Here is a 17,776-nt window from a genome sequence, read left to right on the forward strand (position 1 = left end):
TTATCTAATGCTATTTGGTTTGAACAGTGTTTTATCTTCAGTCTATTAAGGCAGTGATTCACATATTGGGCTCCAGGGACCCCTGGGGGTCCTTAAGGGGGTTTCAGGTGGTCCCCAGCAAAAAGGGGAATAATTTATTTTCACTATAATTCTATCCTTATCAACACAATAACAAAATGTATGACTATTTTGGTCACAGGTTTCATACACTTTTTATAATAAAACATCTAAAAGCAAAAATCTTTTAAATGTGGTCTAATTTATGTCAGTTTAAGGGTCCTTGATGTGAAAAAGTTTGAGAAACACTGTATTGAAGTGAATTTTACATACAAATGTGCTTCACTTTCAGTCAGGATTTTAAAGCTGCATTAAGCTAGATTTTTGACCACTAGTGGGCAGAATATTTCTAAACCAATTACCCTCCAGATATACTGTCGCCTTCTGAAGTAGTTCAATATGTAAGCAAAGAACGTGCACACAGGTGGTTTAGAGACGATTGTTTCTTTTATACTTGTTTATACAACTTGACTTAAGCTTGTGTTTTTTCTTTACTCTGTTTCAAACTTTTTGGACAGGAGTCGAATATCTTCAGAGAAGTGTAATTCCACCTTTAGCCACTAGGTGCTAGATATTCCACTTTCTAAACAAGCTAAGTTACTAACCTTTTCAGTCTGGTGGTGGGCAGGTAGCGAACAGTGTCTTTATCTGAGCTTGTTTACTGAAAACAGCTGCTTATGGTTTCATATGAGGGGTTAATGAGAGCCATGTGACTCAACCATACAGTTTATGTTCAACTGGAGGACCAAAACATTGAGCTAAAAGAAGCTAAATGGGTTTGGAATGAGCCCTTTTCCATTAAACGGTCATATGATTCGATGTTAATACAAAACAGTTATCTATTAATGCATGCAGGTGTAAAATGTGAAAACTGCCATAGAGTCAGTATGTTAGCAATTAAACAAAACCACAGATATCCAGAACACACTTTTTAATAAGAGGTATATTACAGGGGAGGCCAAGAGCAGCATAATTTGACAGTGACTGTAACTGTTCATTTTTCAAGATGTTTTGTGTTACTTTGAATGTCAAAAAAAACGATACGGCCCCTCCACTAAGATGTAAAGCCACTACCAGCTGGGAACATTTATTTAAGGCTAAGTGTGTCAAAAGCTTCTGGTGGGAGTGGATCCATAGCCAGCCATTACACTCAATTTACACTTTTACCTCAAACACACTTGTGGGTGTCCTAATAAGTGAGGCGGTCTTTCTTTGCAAGTTCAAAAGCCCGTCAATAAAAATAGACCAATAAAAAATGACTTCATAGACACATTAAGAGAAAATGGGAAATGTTGGTTGAACTAAATGATAAGCATCTATTTTTACAGAAACCAAAATGTGTCATTAACAAGTCATCTATGTAGTTCGCCCTGTTCCACAAACATCAGTTTCCAGAGTATTTCTTTTTTTTCAAATCAAGCCATTGTCATAACTGAAATATGACAACTCCTCCACCCCCCAACCCACTTTTTTGGCTAGGACAGAAAAGTGGTCATGGTATGACAAAGGCAGAAAAATAAACAAACCACCCTAAATGAGTTGATGTGAGCCTTGATTTTGGAAGGTTCCCCTGCGGATCTGTGGCCACATGAGCAGCTAGTGAGCTCATGGTGGGTTAAAAGCCGGATGGTTAAGTGCTGCTCCATGCCGAGCCAATCTGGGCTGAGCTGAGCTGAGCTGGGTTCTGGGCACACGGGTGGTTTGCTGTGTCTGGCTTCCTGTGCCTTCTCTTGTGTTTTTAATAGACAGCCTGGTTGGGGCGGTGCTCGACCGCAGCTAGAACACTGTGCTGCCATTTTGGCGCTTGGCCTCAAAAACGCAGTCCCCACAGCTCTGTCTGCAATTTCAAAATAGTTCAGCCCCACCAACTACTTCCCTACCCCCCAGCAAAGAGGGAAACTGGAGAGAAAAAAACACCGTCTGTCAGTCGTTATTCTTCCAGGACCCCTGTCGGACTGTGAGCGTGGAGGAAGCACCTGTCTCGACCCCTTGATCCTCCATTTTTTCGTGCAGGTGGAAAGCAAATATCTCTCCCTCCCACCGATTTATTTCTCTTTTTCAGTCTGCTTCTCCTACAGTGTAGGCTCCCTCTGAAAATGACTTGTGTCTGATATCTGTGATTAATTAAGACACTCACCAAAAAGGTAGAGGCATGGGATCCAACACAGGTCTCAACCGTCATAAATAATCAGCAAGTTGTGGTAAATTAGTCACTTGAGCCATCAGCACAACAAAGTTTGTTTTAAAGAAGTCCTGGGTGCAGAAAAAGGATTTAAAGATGTTGCTTTTTTTGCTTTCTAGGGACATTTTTACTGCTGTGGAACAGGTGAACCGGTCTAATTAGCAGGACCATTTGTCACCCTGGGGTTAAAAAAACGAAGCAGGACAACAACAACAACAAAAAACCTACCAAGGGGTCCACATTCAGGATCTTTTTGTCCCGCTTGTTCTTAAAGAGAAGGCCTTTAGGGTCGTCATAAATCACCTCGAAGTTAAGGCTCGGGTTGGACGTGGACACCTGTGTCTTCCAGTTGTAGTAACTGCAGGAAAGAAAAAAAGGTAAAAGTAATTGTTAGATGACTGAGATGAAGCCATTTTTGAAGCTTTAAGGTGCTTTCAAACAGCCTGGCAACACTGATGATCAATACCAAACCCGACAGGCTGCTGTTAACCACCTAGTTTGATCTCATCAGAGCATGTTGTAGCTCAAATAGGGAAAATGGTTATTAATATTACAATTATTAATACACTAACCAACATTATAAACATGATTTATGGTCCCAGAGTGTTTAAACACACTCTGAAGCTGATGAATGTTTCTCCTCATTAATGTTTGTTCACTACTGGTGAGGAAGTGTGTAATTCAGGAGGGAAACTCAGATATCAGTTAAATTAGCTGTATCGTTTCCCTCGCTTGTAGTTTCTGCGGTCGCCATGGTCACCCAGCGAGCTGCGTCGGCAAGATGAAAAATTTCAACCATCATCAGCTCCGTCCGCTGCAGCCGCCCTCTCTCTCTCTCTCTCTCTCTCTCTCTCTTTCCGTGTCGCACAGCTGCAGTTGTGTTTAAATTGGAAACTACGGAGGCAACCGCTCGCTGTCTGAAAGTGCCTTTAGTGATAACACTCTTGGGAGCAAAGTTCTGTGGGAAGAATTGTTCAGAAAGATTACAATTTGCTCTTTTTAAAACTGCTGGAATGAAGTATGGTTTAATGCACGGTGCAGTAGTTTTGTATTGTGCTGCCAGGCCGTTTGGTTTGTTTTTGCTTTTTTAGGCCCGCAAAGACATATTACTTCAGAGAAAAATATTCAAAACCAATGTATTTCAATGAAAGGATGCAACCCGTAGCGTTCAGGCGGGGGTTGGGGGGACCGCTGCGACATTGTTATATTTTCTAAAAATGAAAATGAAATGAAAATAGTTCAGCGTTACAGGAGTCCCGCTTACTTTCTGTTGTGGTCTGTCTTTCTCTTGTTCTCTGTTGTAACGCGTCTAGGGGTCTTCAGAGCGCCTCGGAGGAATGTAGAATGAGTGTTTGGCTGAAACACTGCACACACACACACACACACACACAGCAACTCAACATGCTCAACAGTTACTGAATTTCATTTGAGTTTCAAAAACAGTAAGTAGTTTTGTTTCAGGTTGGACTGAGATTGGTTTAGTTGCATCGCTGCAACATAATGAAAGATGGGACTCTACAGTATTTTGCAGCCACAAGTAGTGGCAAAGCAGCAAGACAAGCATGTTTCTTTGGATTTCAAACAGGAGTTGATGGTTGATACTTGGTCTGCAGTGAGTTTCAGCTGCAAATGTTTGCACATAAACGTTGTTTTACACGACTATGTATGATTTTATAAAGGAAGAAGACCGCTGCTCAGTGTTGGTTGCGTGTGCTACCTGACCATTTGGTATTCTGCTTTTTTTGGAACATTTTTCCTTTACAGGCTTCCACAGCAGGAGGCTTTAAAACGACACATGAGCACCATATTGAGGTCATGACTTAGCATGTTTCACAGAGGAAAGAAAACTTCATGGATTACAGAGCGTTACGCAGCCGTCGTTATCATATCAATATTCAACAGCAGGTTATAGAGGAACTTTGCAGGTTGCTTTCCTTTCTTTTCTGCAAAGCACAGTAATGTATCTTTTGTAAGAGAGGGAGAAGGTAAAAGGTCTGTTTCCAATTTGATCTTGAGGGCGCTGTGTTGGAGTTCGCCAAGGCAGGCATTAAAGTAAAGCTGTGGCTAATAAGCTATTGAAACCAAAGAAAGGGTTGAATTCCAAAATAAATGACCGATTAATTTACAGCATCCGATTGGATCCTGCTCTGCTTTTAGGTTTTCTGTTATTTTTGATACAGCATAGCAATAGTGTGCGACTTTGTGACAGAGTCAAAGGGACAAAAATGTTCGGACCTTCAAGCTAAATGAATACGTTTAACATGTGGATTGTTTTTTTGTTTATATATATATATTTCAGTTTGATATATTATGCATGTTGGTATCATTTCTCTCAGTCAAATCATTAATTTGTCCTTAAGAAGTTTATTGTAGGCAAGCCGGGCGTATCAGTTTGACATTGCCTAACCATAAAATTGGCAGATCTTCTCTTTTTGTTGATGTGAATTACAATGAGGCTGGTTGGGAACTGAGAACATCTCATTATGGTAGTGCTGAATACTACATTGTTCCAATGTTAAATTTGGATCGGAGCACAACATTCAGCTGAGGAGAGACAGATGTGGACATGAGAAAAACTAAAGACATTAGTCTCAAAATTAGTTTGATGTTAAAAAAAAAATGCCATTAACGTCTGTTCTTAAATACTTTGGGACATCTTTATTTATCAAACCACTGTTTCTTTGTATTGCTCAAATTATTATTTATGTTGTCTATGACGCACTTGGTAAATCAAGTTGACTCAAATTCAAGAAGAGTTCGTACAATGAAAACTTCCTCCAAGTTAACATCATCACTGCATGAACTGAGCTGAACAACTGACAACTATGTGGCCTGAACAGCAACGGTTAAATCTTGGCATTGAAAACAAAACCTAAACTGAAAAAGGAAACATTGGCACAGAAACACTTGTATCGGCACTGAAAACAGTTCCACTAATCTGTTCGTTTTATTACATTTATATTTATTGAAGTTTGGTGATATCTGTACATATAGAGCCCCAGAGGCAGCATTGTTGTTCTGTCCAGTAAAAACATGAAGCTTCAGTTTACATTCAAACTAATGTTACAGCTACAATTGTTAGACTTCATCTGTAAGACCGACATTTATCTTCCAAAAGGAGTTATATCAGATCAATTCATTGGATTATGTTCTCCCCGGGTTGATGACGGACGCTGACCGGCCGATCATCTCAGCGGTCGTGCTGCTAGCAGCTGAGATGACCTGGCCAGCGGCTCTGAAACATCTCCAAATATGCTGCAGCAGATTTACAAACAGCTGTTATTTGGATAAACTGAGGGCATATTGGGAATTTAAATAGTTACTTTCTGGCCTGAAAAAATATTAAATCTTAATAAAGTGACATATTAACAGTCCAACAGCGGTCTGGCTCAAAATCTTCACCATGATGCCATTTCCCTCAGATATCTTCGTCGAACCACAAAGCACACTGGGTAATGTAGGCCCAGCAAGGGCCCTCCTCTCTACTGACAGACAGCTGAAACTGAAAACCAGTTACACTGAAAAAAAAAACCCTGACAGCATTTTTAAAAAAATTAAAAAAGACAGACATGAAGAAAAAATCTGCAGATTGAAAAACACATCATAACGCAAAAAAATACCAAAATAAAATAAGATTGTAATTTTTTTAATGCCCGTGTTTTATTTTTGAGTGGAATTTTTTGCAGTGCCAATACAACTTTTTCCAACACAAATGTTTCAATGCCAATGTTTCCTTTTTCAGTTTTTTTTTTCAATGCCAAATTTTGTTCTGGCCCCATAGACAACAGCCTCAATTACACAACAGTGACCTCTTTCAGCGGTTCTCATCAATAGTTGTTCTCATCACTAGTAACATAACTCCACATGTCACACTCTGAGGTGCTGATGCAGGCCTCAGCTATTCCCCAGCAGCAGCAGTTTGTGGTTCAAGAACAAAAAATGGACCTCAAGGAGGAGACTCAGTGTAAATCTGGGAAGCGGTTCGTTGTGTTTGGGGGTCAAGTGGGCTGAAGCTGCAGCGGCGAAGTTGTAAATACAGGACCGTAACGTAATGGAGCGGTGCCAGAAAGCTGCAGGTTATATTTCACTTGCTCTAATGCTTTACTGGAGCCAATTTATCCTGTACAGCAGATATAAAGTATTAATGACCCACATTGTGTAAAATACATCTCAAAATGTTTACATTAACATTGTAAGACCTCTGCAATCTTTGAAATATCTTGGCTGGTGTAAAAATGTTTTCTCCAGGATCCGTTTCAGAGGTAATAATCCCTAGTGGCACATAAAACCTGTTTGCAAACACCCATTTGCATTTGTGCTGAAAAATATTTTCTGACTGCAACATATTAAGCGTGCTTGCTACAAATTACAAGCAAACATACAGTATAAGCAATATAAAAACTTACCCATGTGGCCTTTCCAAAACCCACAGACCCCCACCAATTTTTGGGTAATGTAAATACATATTTGCGCAGAATGGCCTGTTTTGAATAGTCATAAAAAATGGGCAAGGTATTCCAGCCATTACTGAGAGAGCGATTGACTTGAACCTGGCCACATGGTTTTCCATGGATTGGGTGCTTGTTGTATTCCCCAAAGACAGTCACTCGGAATAAGTGGAAAGGAATGATCTCCTTTATCTTGAGGCTCAATTCCTGGGAGCAGAAGTCAGTGAGCGTATTTAAAAAAGAACAAATGTTGACAAAAATAAGTTGGGAATAAAGGCAAGTTTTGACCCGGCTTAATAATGCAACAATAGTATTGTATTGTATTGGCTTGGTCTCAGCTAAAAACACCATAAACACACTGTGGAAGATGAAATGTTTAAAAAGAGTTTCATTTTAATAGTTTTCAGACATGAATGACTTGATTTGACCTTAACTTTAACTAGTCAACTAGATCACTGACTTGGACTTGTCAATATTGATTTTTGATATTCTATTTTAGCTTATTTTTTATTTCAAATCTAATACTTTTGAATCATATTTACTTGTCTCTTTATATTGCCTTGTGTTGCTTTTATATTCTGTCTTGATACCTTTTATGTAAAGCACTTTGAATTGCCTTGTTGTTGAAATGTGCTCTACAAATAAACTTGATTTGGAGACTTAAGACTTTAACAGCTCTGGGATTTAAAAGTAGCGACAGACAGGGAAGAGCTGACGGTGTTACACAGTCTGGGGGCAGCAATGAAAAATCCGCGATCACCTTTGGTCTTGGACTGGGATCGGACAGAACTACCTTTTCAAGTGGTTTTGTTAAAGTTGACAGCATTTACACCAGTTTAAATGAACCGAACAATACTGGTAAATGCAACAGAGTTTGTTTAAATCAGACCAAACAGGTGAAAGCACCATTATAAATGAATACAAGAATCTTAAAATCAAATTATGTAAATTTACTGTATATATTCTGCTACTGTAATAGAAAAAAGCATAAACCATGGATGAAGATTTTAACCATATTGTTCACTTCTAGTCGGCTGTTCTATACTATGATACCACTATAAGATACAATGAATTTCAACCGACGTCTCAGATGTCAGATATCCATTTCCTGTCAGCGTTCAGAGAAATTTTCCCCTCCAGGAAGCACATGTACCGAACGCCTCTGAACAGCCAAAATTGTGTGGAGAAATACATTGATGCATAAAATTATAAGGTATGATAGTGTAGGACGAGAGGTTTGGCATTTTTAATTCAAGCTGCCAACAGAGCTGAGTAAAGCAGCTTCAGAATAGACTGCTGCAATGCCCCAATTACGAAATACAAATTGAGGTTTTTCCCTTTGAACTGAGAAGAAAATTATATTCTCTTAGACTCGCTCACAGACATATGCATACTTCTTCTCTTTGTAAATTAGATCTGACAGTGTTTCAGTGACTATTTATACTGAAATGCCATACAACAATTAACATTTTTTTGGTCGACCACTTTTATTCCATGGTGAACCGCTTACTTTTGCTAGAAAAATGGGACAGATGTGAGATATTTTAACACAGAATATGAAAAAGACGGTTAAAAAAAAAAAAAAAAGCGTAAAAAAAAAGAAAAAAATTATTTTTTAAAGCAATGCTGAGAATTTTGTTCATACATTATTTGAATGTATATTGGCCCCACCTCCCTCACTGTCCCATATGACCTGTCACCAGGGCAACTAACTGCAAGGTTGGTGCACATTTGGTCACAAAGAAAGCTCCAGCAGCTGGATGGCACCACACCCAGACTCATGGACCAGTAAAAGTGTGAGAACCTGGATTTGGTGGAAACAATGACGGTGTTCTCAGCACCGGTTCCTGGGTCCCTATGCATTTACCATGGCTGTTTGACACGTGCACTGTGTCCTTTCACTTTCCATAGTTACTGTGCTTAGCTCTATTGTTATCTCCAGACGGTCATTTTCCAGGGTAATGTCAACAGTCTCATTACAGGGCTCAGAGGAGCTGGACTCTCGGCGGTGGATGATATATCATAAAACAGCAAATACCTAGCATGTGTATTCGTTCAGTTTTTTTTTTTTTTTTTCTGTAGTGGATTAAGAATACAAGTCGAGTAACTGTTTCTGAAGTTAATGTTTCCAGTGTAAATCACAAAAGGCCTCTTCGGTTTTGAGAGGTAGTGTGTAAGGAGTTGAAATTACTGTTAAGCCTTCTGGGGGAGTCGTGGGTCTAATACAACAACAAATCAGAGATGGGCCGAGTCCAGCTGACAGCCCCATTAACTCCCCCCCCTCCCCTCCCACCTCTAACCACACACCTACTCAAATTTTGATTTCTCTCTTTATATTTGGATTTTAAAAATAATGCAAACACTGGTTTAACCTTTTCTTTTCTTTACTTAGAGGGCCTCAAGAGTATAATCATGACCATTAATGTGTTTTTGCCCCATTTTCTCTTTACTATTGATACCAGGAAGCCTTTTCAAAGCTGTTAACAGCAGAGCTGAATCAGTCAACAGAAAATAAATTGGCAAAAATAAATTAATTAAGTGGCTCTTTGGTTTAATTGTGCAACATTCTCTGTTTCCAGCTAATTAAATGTAAGAACGTCCTTCTTTGTCTATTTTATATCATTATAAACTGAATATTGTTGGGTTTAAGACTGTTGATCGAACAAACAAGTCATCTGAAGACTTCACCTTGGCCTCGTGATCAGGCATATATCTGTTTAAAAAGCTATGCTACTGTAAAAACTATGGGTATTTTTGGTGAAAATGGGTACAAGACACAAAGAATGACCATTACACATACTGTGAACGGTGACTCTAATCACCAAAATGGATAGTTACGGTAAATACAGTGTATTGTTATGCATTAACGCCGATATGGGGAAGGATTTTCATTTCTGTGTCAAATCAAAATAACGCTATTTTCAATAGTCGAAAAGGTTTCAGAGCTACACTTGCACAAACACACACACACACACATAGGCCAGAGCCATGACAGAACTGGGTTTTATCCAATATTCCATTTGACTGGAGCTCAAGAGGCTAATCGCTCCTTGACGGAGAGAGGTCAGGGGTCAACGTTTGTTTGTAAAAAAAAGGGCCTAAAAAATACAGGCGATCAGCCCAGTATCTTCACTCATATTCAAAGAATGCTCACTAATGACAATCATTCTGGCATGATAACATGTTAACGAGTAAGATTTACGGTGCCTGATAAGAGTCTATCATTTTACAGTCCTACTTTAAATATGAGACATCCATTTATCATTTCAGATATTAATTACACAACTGACACGGACAGAACGGCCTATCAAACCTGGCAGGTCTCTGATGATCTTACTGCAGGTGGAACACTGAGTTAATCTATCAAATTTAGTCCAAACAGTATCAGCACTGAGAATAAACAGTCCGATTGGATTTAACTCCGAGGATCCAGCCAATAAAGTATATGCATGCCATGTGTGAAGATCAACACACATGACATGGGAATGTTCCGGCTTACCAGCAAATATTTATCAAGCTGGCAAACTCTACTGCGATAGAATATCCCACCCAACCCCTCATTAAAGCTCGGACACAATGCTTCAGTCCGTGCCGCTAAATCACCTACAGAGCTGGAACAGTTTCTCTTTTGTATTAAAAGTTAATAAAATACGACAGCAGTGCAAATATTTTCACAGCAGAAAATGAAGCCAGACACACAGGTGCATTGCAGAGGCCGAGTGTGGAGGCAATATGGTTTTGGCTTCGGAGGAGGCATGCGCTGTGTTTTCGACCGTGCGGATCCTTCAAGTTCGATGTTTCGAGCGTTGCAGAAAAAGCTTGATACGATCCAGCGTTTCAAAAAGCAGTTTGAATTTGAAAGATTCAGGGAATAAAAAAAACAAAACAAAAAAAGGTATGGTACTGCTTACTTCAGATGAGAAACAGGATATTTGTATTATGTAGCTGAGAGGTTACAGAAAGGGAAAAAATCTACTCTGATGACTATTGTTTGTTTGAGAATGAGAACAGTTTTAAGCAAAACGCAAAGTAACGATATAAAGAGGAGAAAGAAATCGATTAAGATGACCATACGTATATGTGATATGTGGACAGCATCTCCAAGTCTTTCTTAAAAACAGAGGGACTGAGAGAAAGAGAGAGAAAGAGAGAGAGAGAGAGAGGAAGGAGAGGGGAACAGCCAGAGTGCATAAACAGATGGTCACTTTGCTGGGGAACATTAAATAGACATCAGAGATGCTGTAGGCACATCTGGAGTGGCAGGAAGCTGGGTGCATGGAGCTGCAGATCTGTGGGATAATTAGATGAGGGTCAGGACTAGAGTGTGTGCATTTGTGTGTGTGTGTGTGTGTGTGCCTGCGTTGAAAGCTTATGGTCCAAAAAAAAAGCAATGGAGACATAAACGTAATGCAGATTTAGCCTTTGAACATATCATATTGTATATTTTGAATATGTTTTTTCCCCCTACATGTGCAGTATCAGTGTCAGGTTTTGGTTTCACTTCTTAACCTGCATCTAAAAGGTGCTGACTCTCAAAGGCTAACAAAGCTACATTCACTCAGTTATCCCTCATTGTCAACATGTACAATAGCTTGTCGAGAAAAGTGCCATTTTTATCAATATATTGTGTTGTTATTAACCGCTTCTTTACATGTAAACTCTCTACAGATGCAACAAGGAAAATGCTGCGCTTGATTTACTTTAACCAGGTTTCCCAGGAGGTCAGAGGCTTACAACATATGCCTTTACAAATGATGTTTATATGACCCACCCACCCAGTGTGCCTGCTAAAATAAACCAAGCCCAGCGTTCCACTGATTTTTGTTCCTCACTGCTCCTATAGCATGAATGCAAATGCAGAAATCCTGAAGGTGACAGAGGAAAACGCTGATATTATATGTATAAGTTAATATCAGACTATGCCTGACTAACATCTCGGCGTAAGAATTATTTGGTCATTTCTTACGTTTTTCTTATTGATGAACAAACACGGGAATCCATTAAGTCCAAAACAAGGAAAACAAATTGTGCTTTCAAATGTACTTCGACTAAAATCAAACAGCGCTCTGATATTTCATTGATTCCATAATTTGGTGTTTCTTCACTGTATTTGAAACAGAAGGTTGTAGCGGGTAAAAAAAAATGGCGGAGGGACTGTTCAAAAGTGTTAAAAGAGTTGAAAAATATTTTGCACATAATCCAGAATTTGTAACTTTAAAAAAATGAATAAATTGAAAGATTAATTTTAGAAGAGAACGGTGATGATGTCCAGTGTTAAGCATCCAGTTTGTGAGTGTTTTTGACACGTTTCATTACTTTGCAAAGAGCTATATGACCCGTTAAACAAAGATGGAGAGTAAAAATTTCATTTATTTTGTTATTCCACTGTTGTTTTACTGGAGCAGAAACATGCTTTGATATTTTCTTTAAAAACTTCCAACTAATTCATTTTTATTCTTTTAAATTCGGACACACACTGCTCCAGGGAGATACTCTCCTACTGCTCTTTTTTTTTTCCCCTCGAGACATTGCAGACTGTGTACGTGAACCTATCCACCCTTCCTTGCTGGAGGTGGGAGGTGGAGGCCAGAGCTGGCGCTGGTGTCGCTGCTCTGTGTTCTTTGTGGCTGTGGAGGAGGAGGAGGGACAGGATTCAGAGTCCTGCGGTGGGAGGTTTAGTGCACTGAGTGGGCAGCAGCTCCAGCATCTGCTCCCTCTTAGCGGCAACCACACTGGGTGTTATTGTTCCCGACAGAGATGAAAAAAAGGGGGGGGGGGAGGGAGGGAGTGGTGGAGGATGACATAGGAGGGGAGAGAAGGGGAGAGGTAGCAGAGCATGGAACGCAAGGTTAGAAGGGTTGAAAATAAAGACAGAGAGATGTGTAAATATGATAAAGTAGAGTTTTAATGGGTAAAAAAAAGAGACAGAGAGGGGGAGTGTGAAATCAGATGTCAGAAGGAGGGAGGGCAGGGAGACCCATGGAGGGGGGGGGGGAAGCCTCATAAAAGCATCATTAGGGAGTAGGCTGTACCTCCAGGCATGCTCGCTCAATGACTCACACCTACAGCTTGTTAGGGCTTCCACTCGCCATAGAGGAGGCCAAGTTCAAGGCCACGATCGGGGTTGTGTGTCAGAACACATGGTGAGAAATGGATAAATAAAACAACAAAGTGTTGCATGTCTGACACTTTGGTTTCAAAGAGGGGGAAAACCACTTCCAAAAATAAAACACAGGCTGTCACTCTTGTTGTCATGTAGCTCCTGCAGCAACAATGTATTCCTACAGAGGAAAAAAATATATTGTACTTTGAATACCAACAACCACGTTGCCCTTACATGACTAAAGATTTCAATGATCTCAACATTTTTGCGATAAGTTGTGAAATACGGATGTTTTTAAGGGAGGCTCTGCAACATTGACTTTGTATGTGTATCATTATTTAAGAACATTAATAATGAAGGTATGCTTGGTTCTGTGATTGAGTAAGTAAGAGTTAGGTCATTCTTGACCTTGTAAATAGTAGTTACAAAAAAAAAAGCAGAATTTAACGTCCACTTACTAGCTTTTTCTGGACTACATCTAATGGTCTTCATCAGTGGATGAGTTAGGATTCTTTTTAAAGGAAAATTCTTCTTTTGTTTGTTTGTTTCACAACCTTTGTGTTACTTTTCTAGTTTTGGTCATTGTTTCAATAATAGTGAGTCGTTGACAGGCACAGGCAGTTTGCACATAAATCGTCAGTTTAACCATTTCATCTAAACCACTTATTTGGAAGTGAAAACAAAGCTAAAAGTTAGAAATTACTGGGTAAACTGATTTAAATACCCATTTGGTTTGTTGGAGCTTCTACTTAACCGCTGTCTCAACCCAATCGCCAGAACAAAAGGTTGGCATTGTACATTTCTGCAAACCACGGATATGTTAAATGTCTGTCTCAATGTTGGCCGTTATCAGTTGAATGATGATGTTTTATGATGTGACAACGCTGTGGTCTGGTTAGGTTTAGGCACAAAAACCACTTGGTTAAGGTTAAAGAAAGATCATGGTTTTGGTTAAAATAAAAAAATAAAATAAAAACAGTTGCAAATGTAGGGTTAGGGTTAGAGTTAGGATTAGGGTCTCGCTAAAAACACACGATTTTGTCGATTGAAAAGGTAAGTGGGCATTGGTTTCGAGGTGGTCTCGATCCATGCTCTCTGCTGATTTCCGACTTTCATCCAACTTTTGTCCAACAAACTTCCTGACCATCAACCGACCCCTCCTCCTCCTAATAAGAAAGTCAGGTCATATAGATCTCATGTGAACTATGTCACTTCAGAGCTGTTGATAGGATATGTATTGTTGAAATGTTCAAATGTAGATATTCAACGTATTAGTGATTTGCAGAAATGTACAATGCCAACGTTTTATTCTGGTAACCAGGCTGACTGTCTTTCTTGGTCTAACTTTGACCTACTTGTAGTTATTGTAGACAGTTTTACAATGCAAATAAAACATGATATTGGTGGTTTCAGGTATGCTCTGTATCATCCAAATACTTGAGTAAATTGGTTAATCTGGGGATTTGTTTACAACCTTTGTGATCGTCACGCTAACCCCAATGGCCTCTGTTGTAAAGTGTGCCAAGTCAGTCACTGTTGCCAGATTTCATGCAATACATTTATAAGTAAAAGCTCAAGTTACACCCGATAGGACAGAAGGCCAAAACTAGGACCCAGATCTTTAGAAAAAAGCATAATTTACCTTTAAAATGTGTCCTCATCAGGCCATTTGAGAACATGTTCTGTCCAGTGTCACTGAGGTTATACAGTCTGCATGTCGTTTGGCTGAACTCTGAACATAACCATGTAACACACACTCTCATTCTCCCACCTGTCCAGTTGTGTTTGTCCTCATGGGATTTCTAGCACGTATCTGAAATGTTGGTAATATGTTACTATGCACGAGCATGTGGAATGTGGGAATGGTTTTGGCTCCGGTAATTTGCTGACTGCTCTCTATGTACACAGCTCTCCTGATGGACAAAAAATTATTAAGATGTTAACTGAACCACTGAGGGATTTTAGCTTACACCTGTCAGGTCAGCAGTTCACTTGTGGCTTATCCTGGAATTGTGCGATTGGCACTGATGCATGCGGTTCAACGTACAGTTCATGATGTATCTCGGATAAATACGACAGATTTCAAGCATCTTAAGAGTTGATGTCAAAAATTAAAGCAGCTATGTGTAGATTTAAGGGATTACGTTATCTTTCAATTTATTCTGATTGTTTTGTGTCTTTTTAAGATTCTACAAGGGTCAAGAGATTTCAGATACTGTAGTAGCTTTAAGCTGCTCTCATCACTATTTTTTAAATGTATCAAAGATCAAATGACTTCATGTAATGTGAAAGGTGAACCCACAGAGAATTAGCTCTACTGAGTGTTTTTTAGCTACTTTCAGCTCATTGTTTTGGTTCATTCTCACTGCTTTAATAAACCAAATTTCCAGTAGCTGCTATAAAACAGCACACAGCTATTTTATAGCAAACAATCTCTGATAAACCCACTGTACACTGCCTGCCCATGCACCAAATGGCAGACAAACTAAACAACTAGCTGGTGAACATAATGGAGCATTTAGCAACTAAAGATCCAGATATTTCCCTCAGGATCTGGTGGAAACCAAAACAGAGCTAAAAAGAAAATGAATATTGCACTAGGTTGCCTTAAACATGACTCCAAATGAATGCTAATGTTGCTCTGTGTCTGCTGGATGTGTAAATAGGCAACTGTTCCAACATGTTCGCAATACGCCCCTGCCCCCAGGAGCACTGTCTTAAAGTCTTCCCGTGCAAAGAAGGGAGAGCCCTTTTGTCTCTGGGTGCTACGGAGACATTACAGCCAGCGGTAAATCACCAAAGAGCTGCACAGATCAGTTCATTGGATCATATTTTCCGCAGGATGGCGATGTACGTTACATCTCAGGAGTTGGGCTGCTAGTGGCTGAGATGACCAGCTGGTCGTAGGTGTTATTTGGATAAACTGACCACATATTGGGAATCTAAATGGTTACTTTCTCTCCTGAAATAATATTAAAACTTAATAAAGTGACAGATTAACAGTCCTATGGTGAAAATTACAGCTTTTAGCCTTTTGTGACAGATTTACAGGGGAAATTACGCCATGTTCGGCATCTCCACCCATTCTGACCGGTGCTTGGCGCTGGAGTATCTTCATCATGCAAAGAGGGGAAACCAATCATTACTGGTTTGACGTAAAACACATCACTAGTGGTGCGCCAACATAGTAATGTCATACCAGACACCAGATTTAAAAGGTCTGTATACTGTGCAATACAGAGAGATTTATCTGGCGGTGATAGGCTTAATCAGCATTGTGTGAACTGGTTTGGCAGGGCTTGAATGTAACAGACATTCATTTATATGTTAAAGTTCCGCACTCAGGCTTTAAGTGATATGAAGACTTCTTTTTCCAATGGAGTCCACTTCAAACCAGTGAGAAGAGCAGACAAAAACACAAATTCACAATTTTCTGATGTGAAAAATCACGAGTATGAATCTAACTTTGGCACATAATAATGTGTTCGACTCCTAAAATACACCAGACGTTGGTTAAGAAAATGCATTAAAAATAGAAAAGTTGTCAGTTGCATTTAAAGATAAATCAATCACTTTGCTGATCTATCAATGTAACCAACCTTAAGGCCTCCCTCTTGCAAAAACATCTAAAACATTTATTTGTGATGACAAATTTACCGCACATTGAAAGAAGATCAAAATCTCACGGTTTAAACCCACTTCAATCCTGACTCTAATCACGTCAGTCTTGTCCAGACAGGTTCAGCACTTTGGCAGCTGTGCTCAGATTTACTTTAGGAGTGTATATTTATTCCACATCTATGCTGAGACCACAGTGGCCGGTGCTGTACATACCAACTATACTGGCCCTTTTATAGAGCTCCTTCCAAGCCTATATTGGTCTCTCACGTCAACCTGAATCTTTAATCCTGGATAATAAGATTTCCTTACCCTTCAAATCTTGTCAAATCCCACTCAAGTCAAGGCCCCCCCCCCCAACCAACATGGACATGTTACAATGGAAGTAGACTTACCATAAATCTGAGCGTCCTGGCATGAGCCTCTTCTTTCCGCTGAAATATGGTTCAAAATCTTGGGTCTTGAGTCTGTGGGCGTAGTCTATATAGCCAGATACTTCCTGTCCAAGAGTATTATGATCCCTTATGAAAATGACCGACTGTAAAAAGAGAGAAAAAGAAGGAAACCCTCTGTGTAAATAATCACGACCATCGAGCCTCTCCTCAGTAAAAGCCACAAAGGCCAATGTCACTTGTTAAAGCGGACAGATAGAGGGGATCTGTTACAAATACCCCATACTTTGAAATACAAAAGGCTCATGTTATACTTTGAATCGGGTTCAAATCAGAAAACGACTCAGACTTAAGTCGTCCTGCGATGGCCCGAGTTTATTGAGGTGGGCTGACTACAGAATATCATGCTCAGATAAATGCGTGGGACTCGCTGAATCCTCCGACTTACAGTAACTAGAGTTTCAGTTTCAGTTCCGTTCCAACACACCTACAGTCGAGGTGGGAATGTTGCTTGAAATGACATGAAATATGGAGTTATACTGTAAGGTTAGGTGAATAGTTGAGGACTTTTTAGTAAAAAAAAATAAATAAATAAAAAGACAAAAAGGGGGCTAAAAAGGTCTTTATAAAAGTGATAAAAACTATATTCATAAGATTTACAGTAGAGCGATAGATGCATCTAATTTTAGAGTGTAACTTCCCTACAAATTCCCTATATAACATTTCTGTCTTTAGCAGTTTGATGTAATGCTCACACCTTTAGTCTGGACACAATCAGGCATGATATTGTTATTTTGTTCTTCCAAATCGTAATCCTACTACTGCTACTTTTGTCTACCCAGTATATACGACACCTCTGTTCTGGGTGGTGCAGAGCATTGTGTAGCACTGTGTCCTGACAGTAGGAAAGTTTCTAAAGTTTGAAACCTGCTGGCTGGGGCCCTTCTCTGTGTTGAGTTTGCATGTTCTCCCTGTG

General features: G+C 39.6%; 1 protein-coding gene across 2 annotated transcripts in view; it reads right to left on the reverse strand.

The window, feature by feature from the left end:
- Positions 1-17,776, reverse strand: part of cfap299 (cilia and flagella associated protein 299) — an 81,002-nt gene that overhangs the window by 1,315 nt on the left and 61,911 nt on the right. Inside the window, exons 4-5 of one of the 2 annotated variants that reach the window (XM_067572308.1) lie at positions 16,804-16,946; positions 2,468-2,597 (exon numbers count right to left, since the gene is read on the reverse strand). In XM_067572308.1, the coding sequence (XP_067428409.1) occupies positions 2,468-2,597; positions 16,804-16,946 (273 nt within the window). Of the gene's footprint in view, positions 1-2,467; positions 2,598-12,036; positions 12,315-16,803; positions 16,947-17,776 lie in introns of those variants that run through there. The other variant, XM_067572317.1, reaches the window with a different exon arrangement.

The sequence above is a fragment of the Thunnus thynnus genome, chromosome 2 (genome assembly GCF_963924715.1).
Source record: "Thunnus thynnus chromosome 2, fThuThy2.1, whole genome shotgun sequence".
Classification (NCBI taxonomy): domain Eukaryota; kingdom Metazoa; phylum Chordata; class Actinopteri; order Scombriformes; family Scombridae; genus Thunnus; species Thunnus thynnus.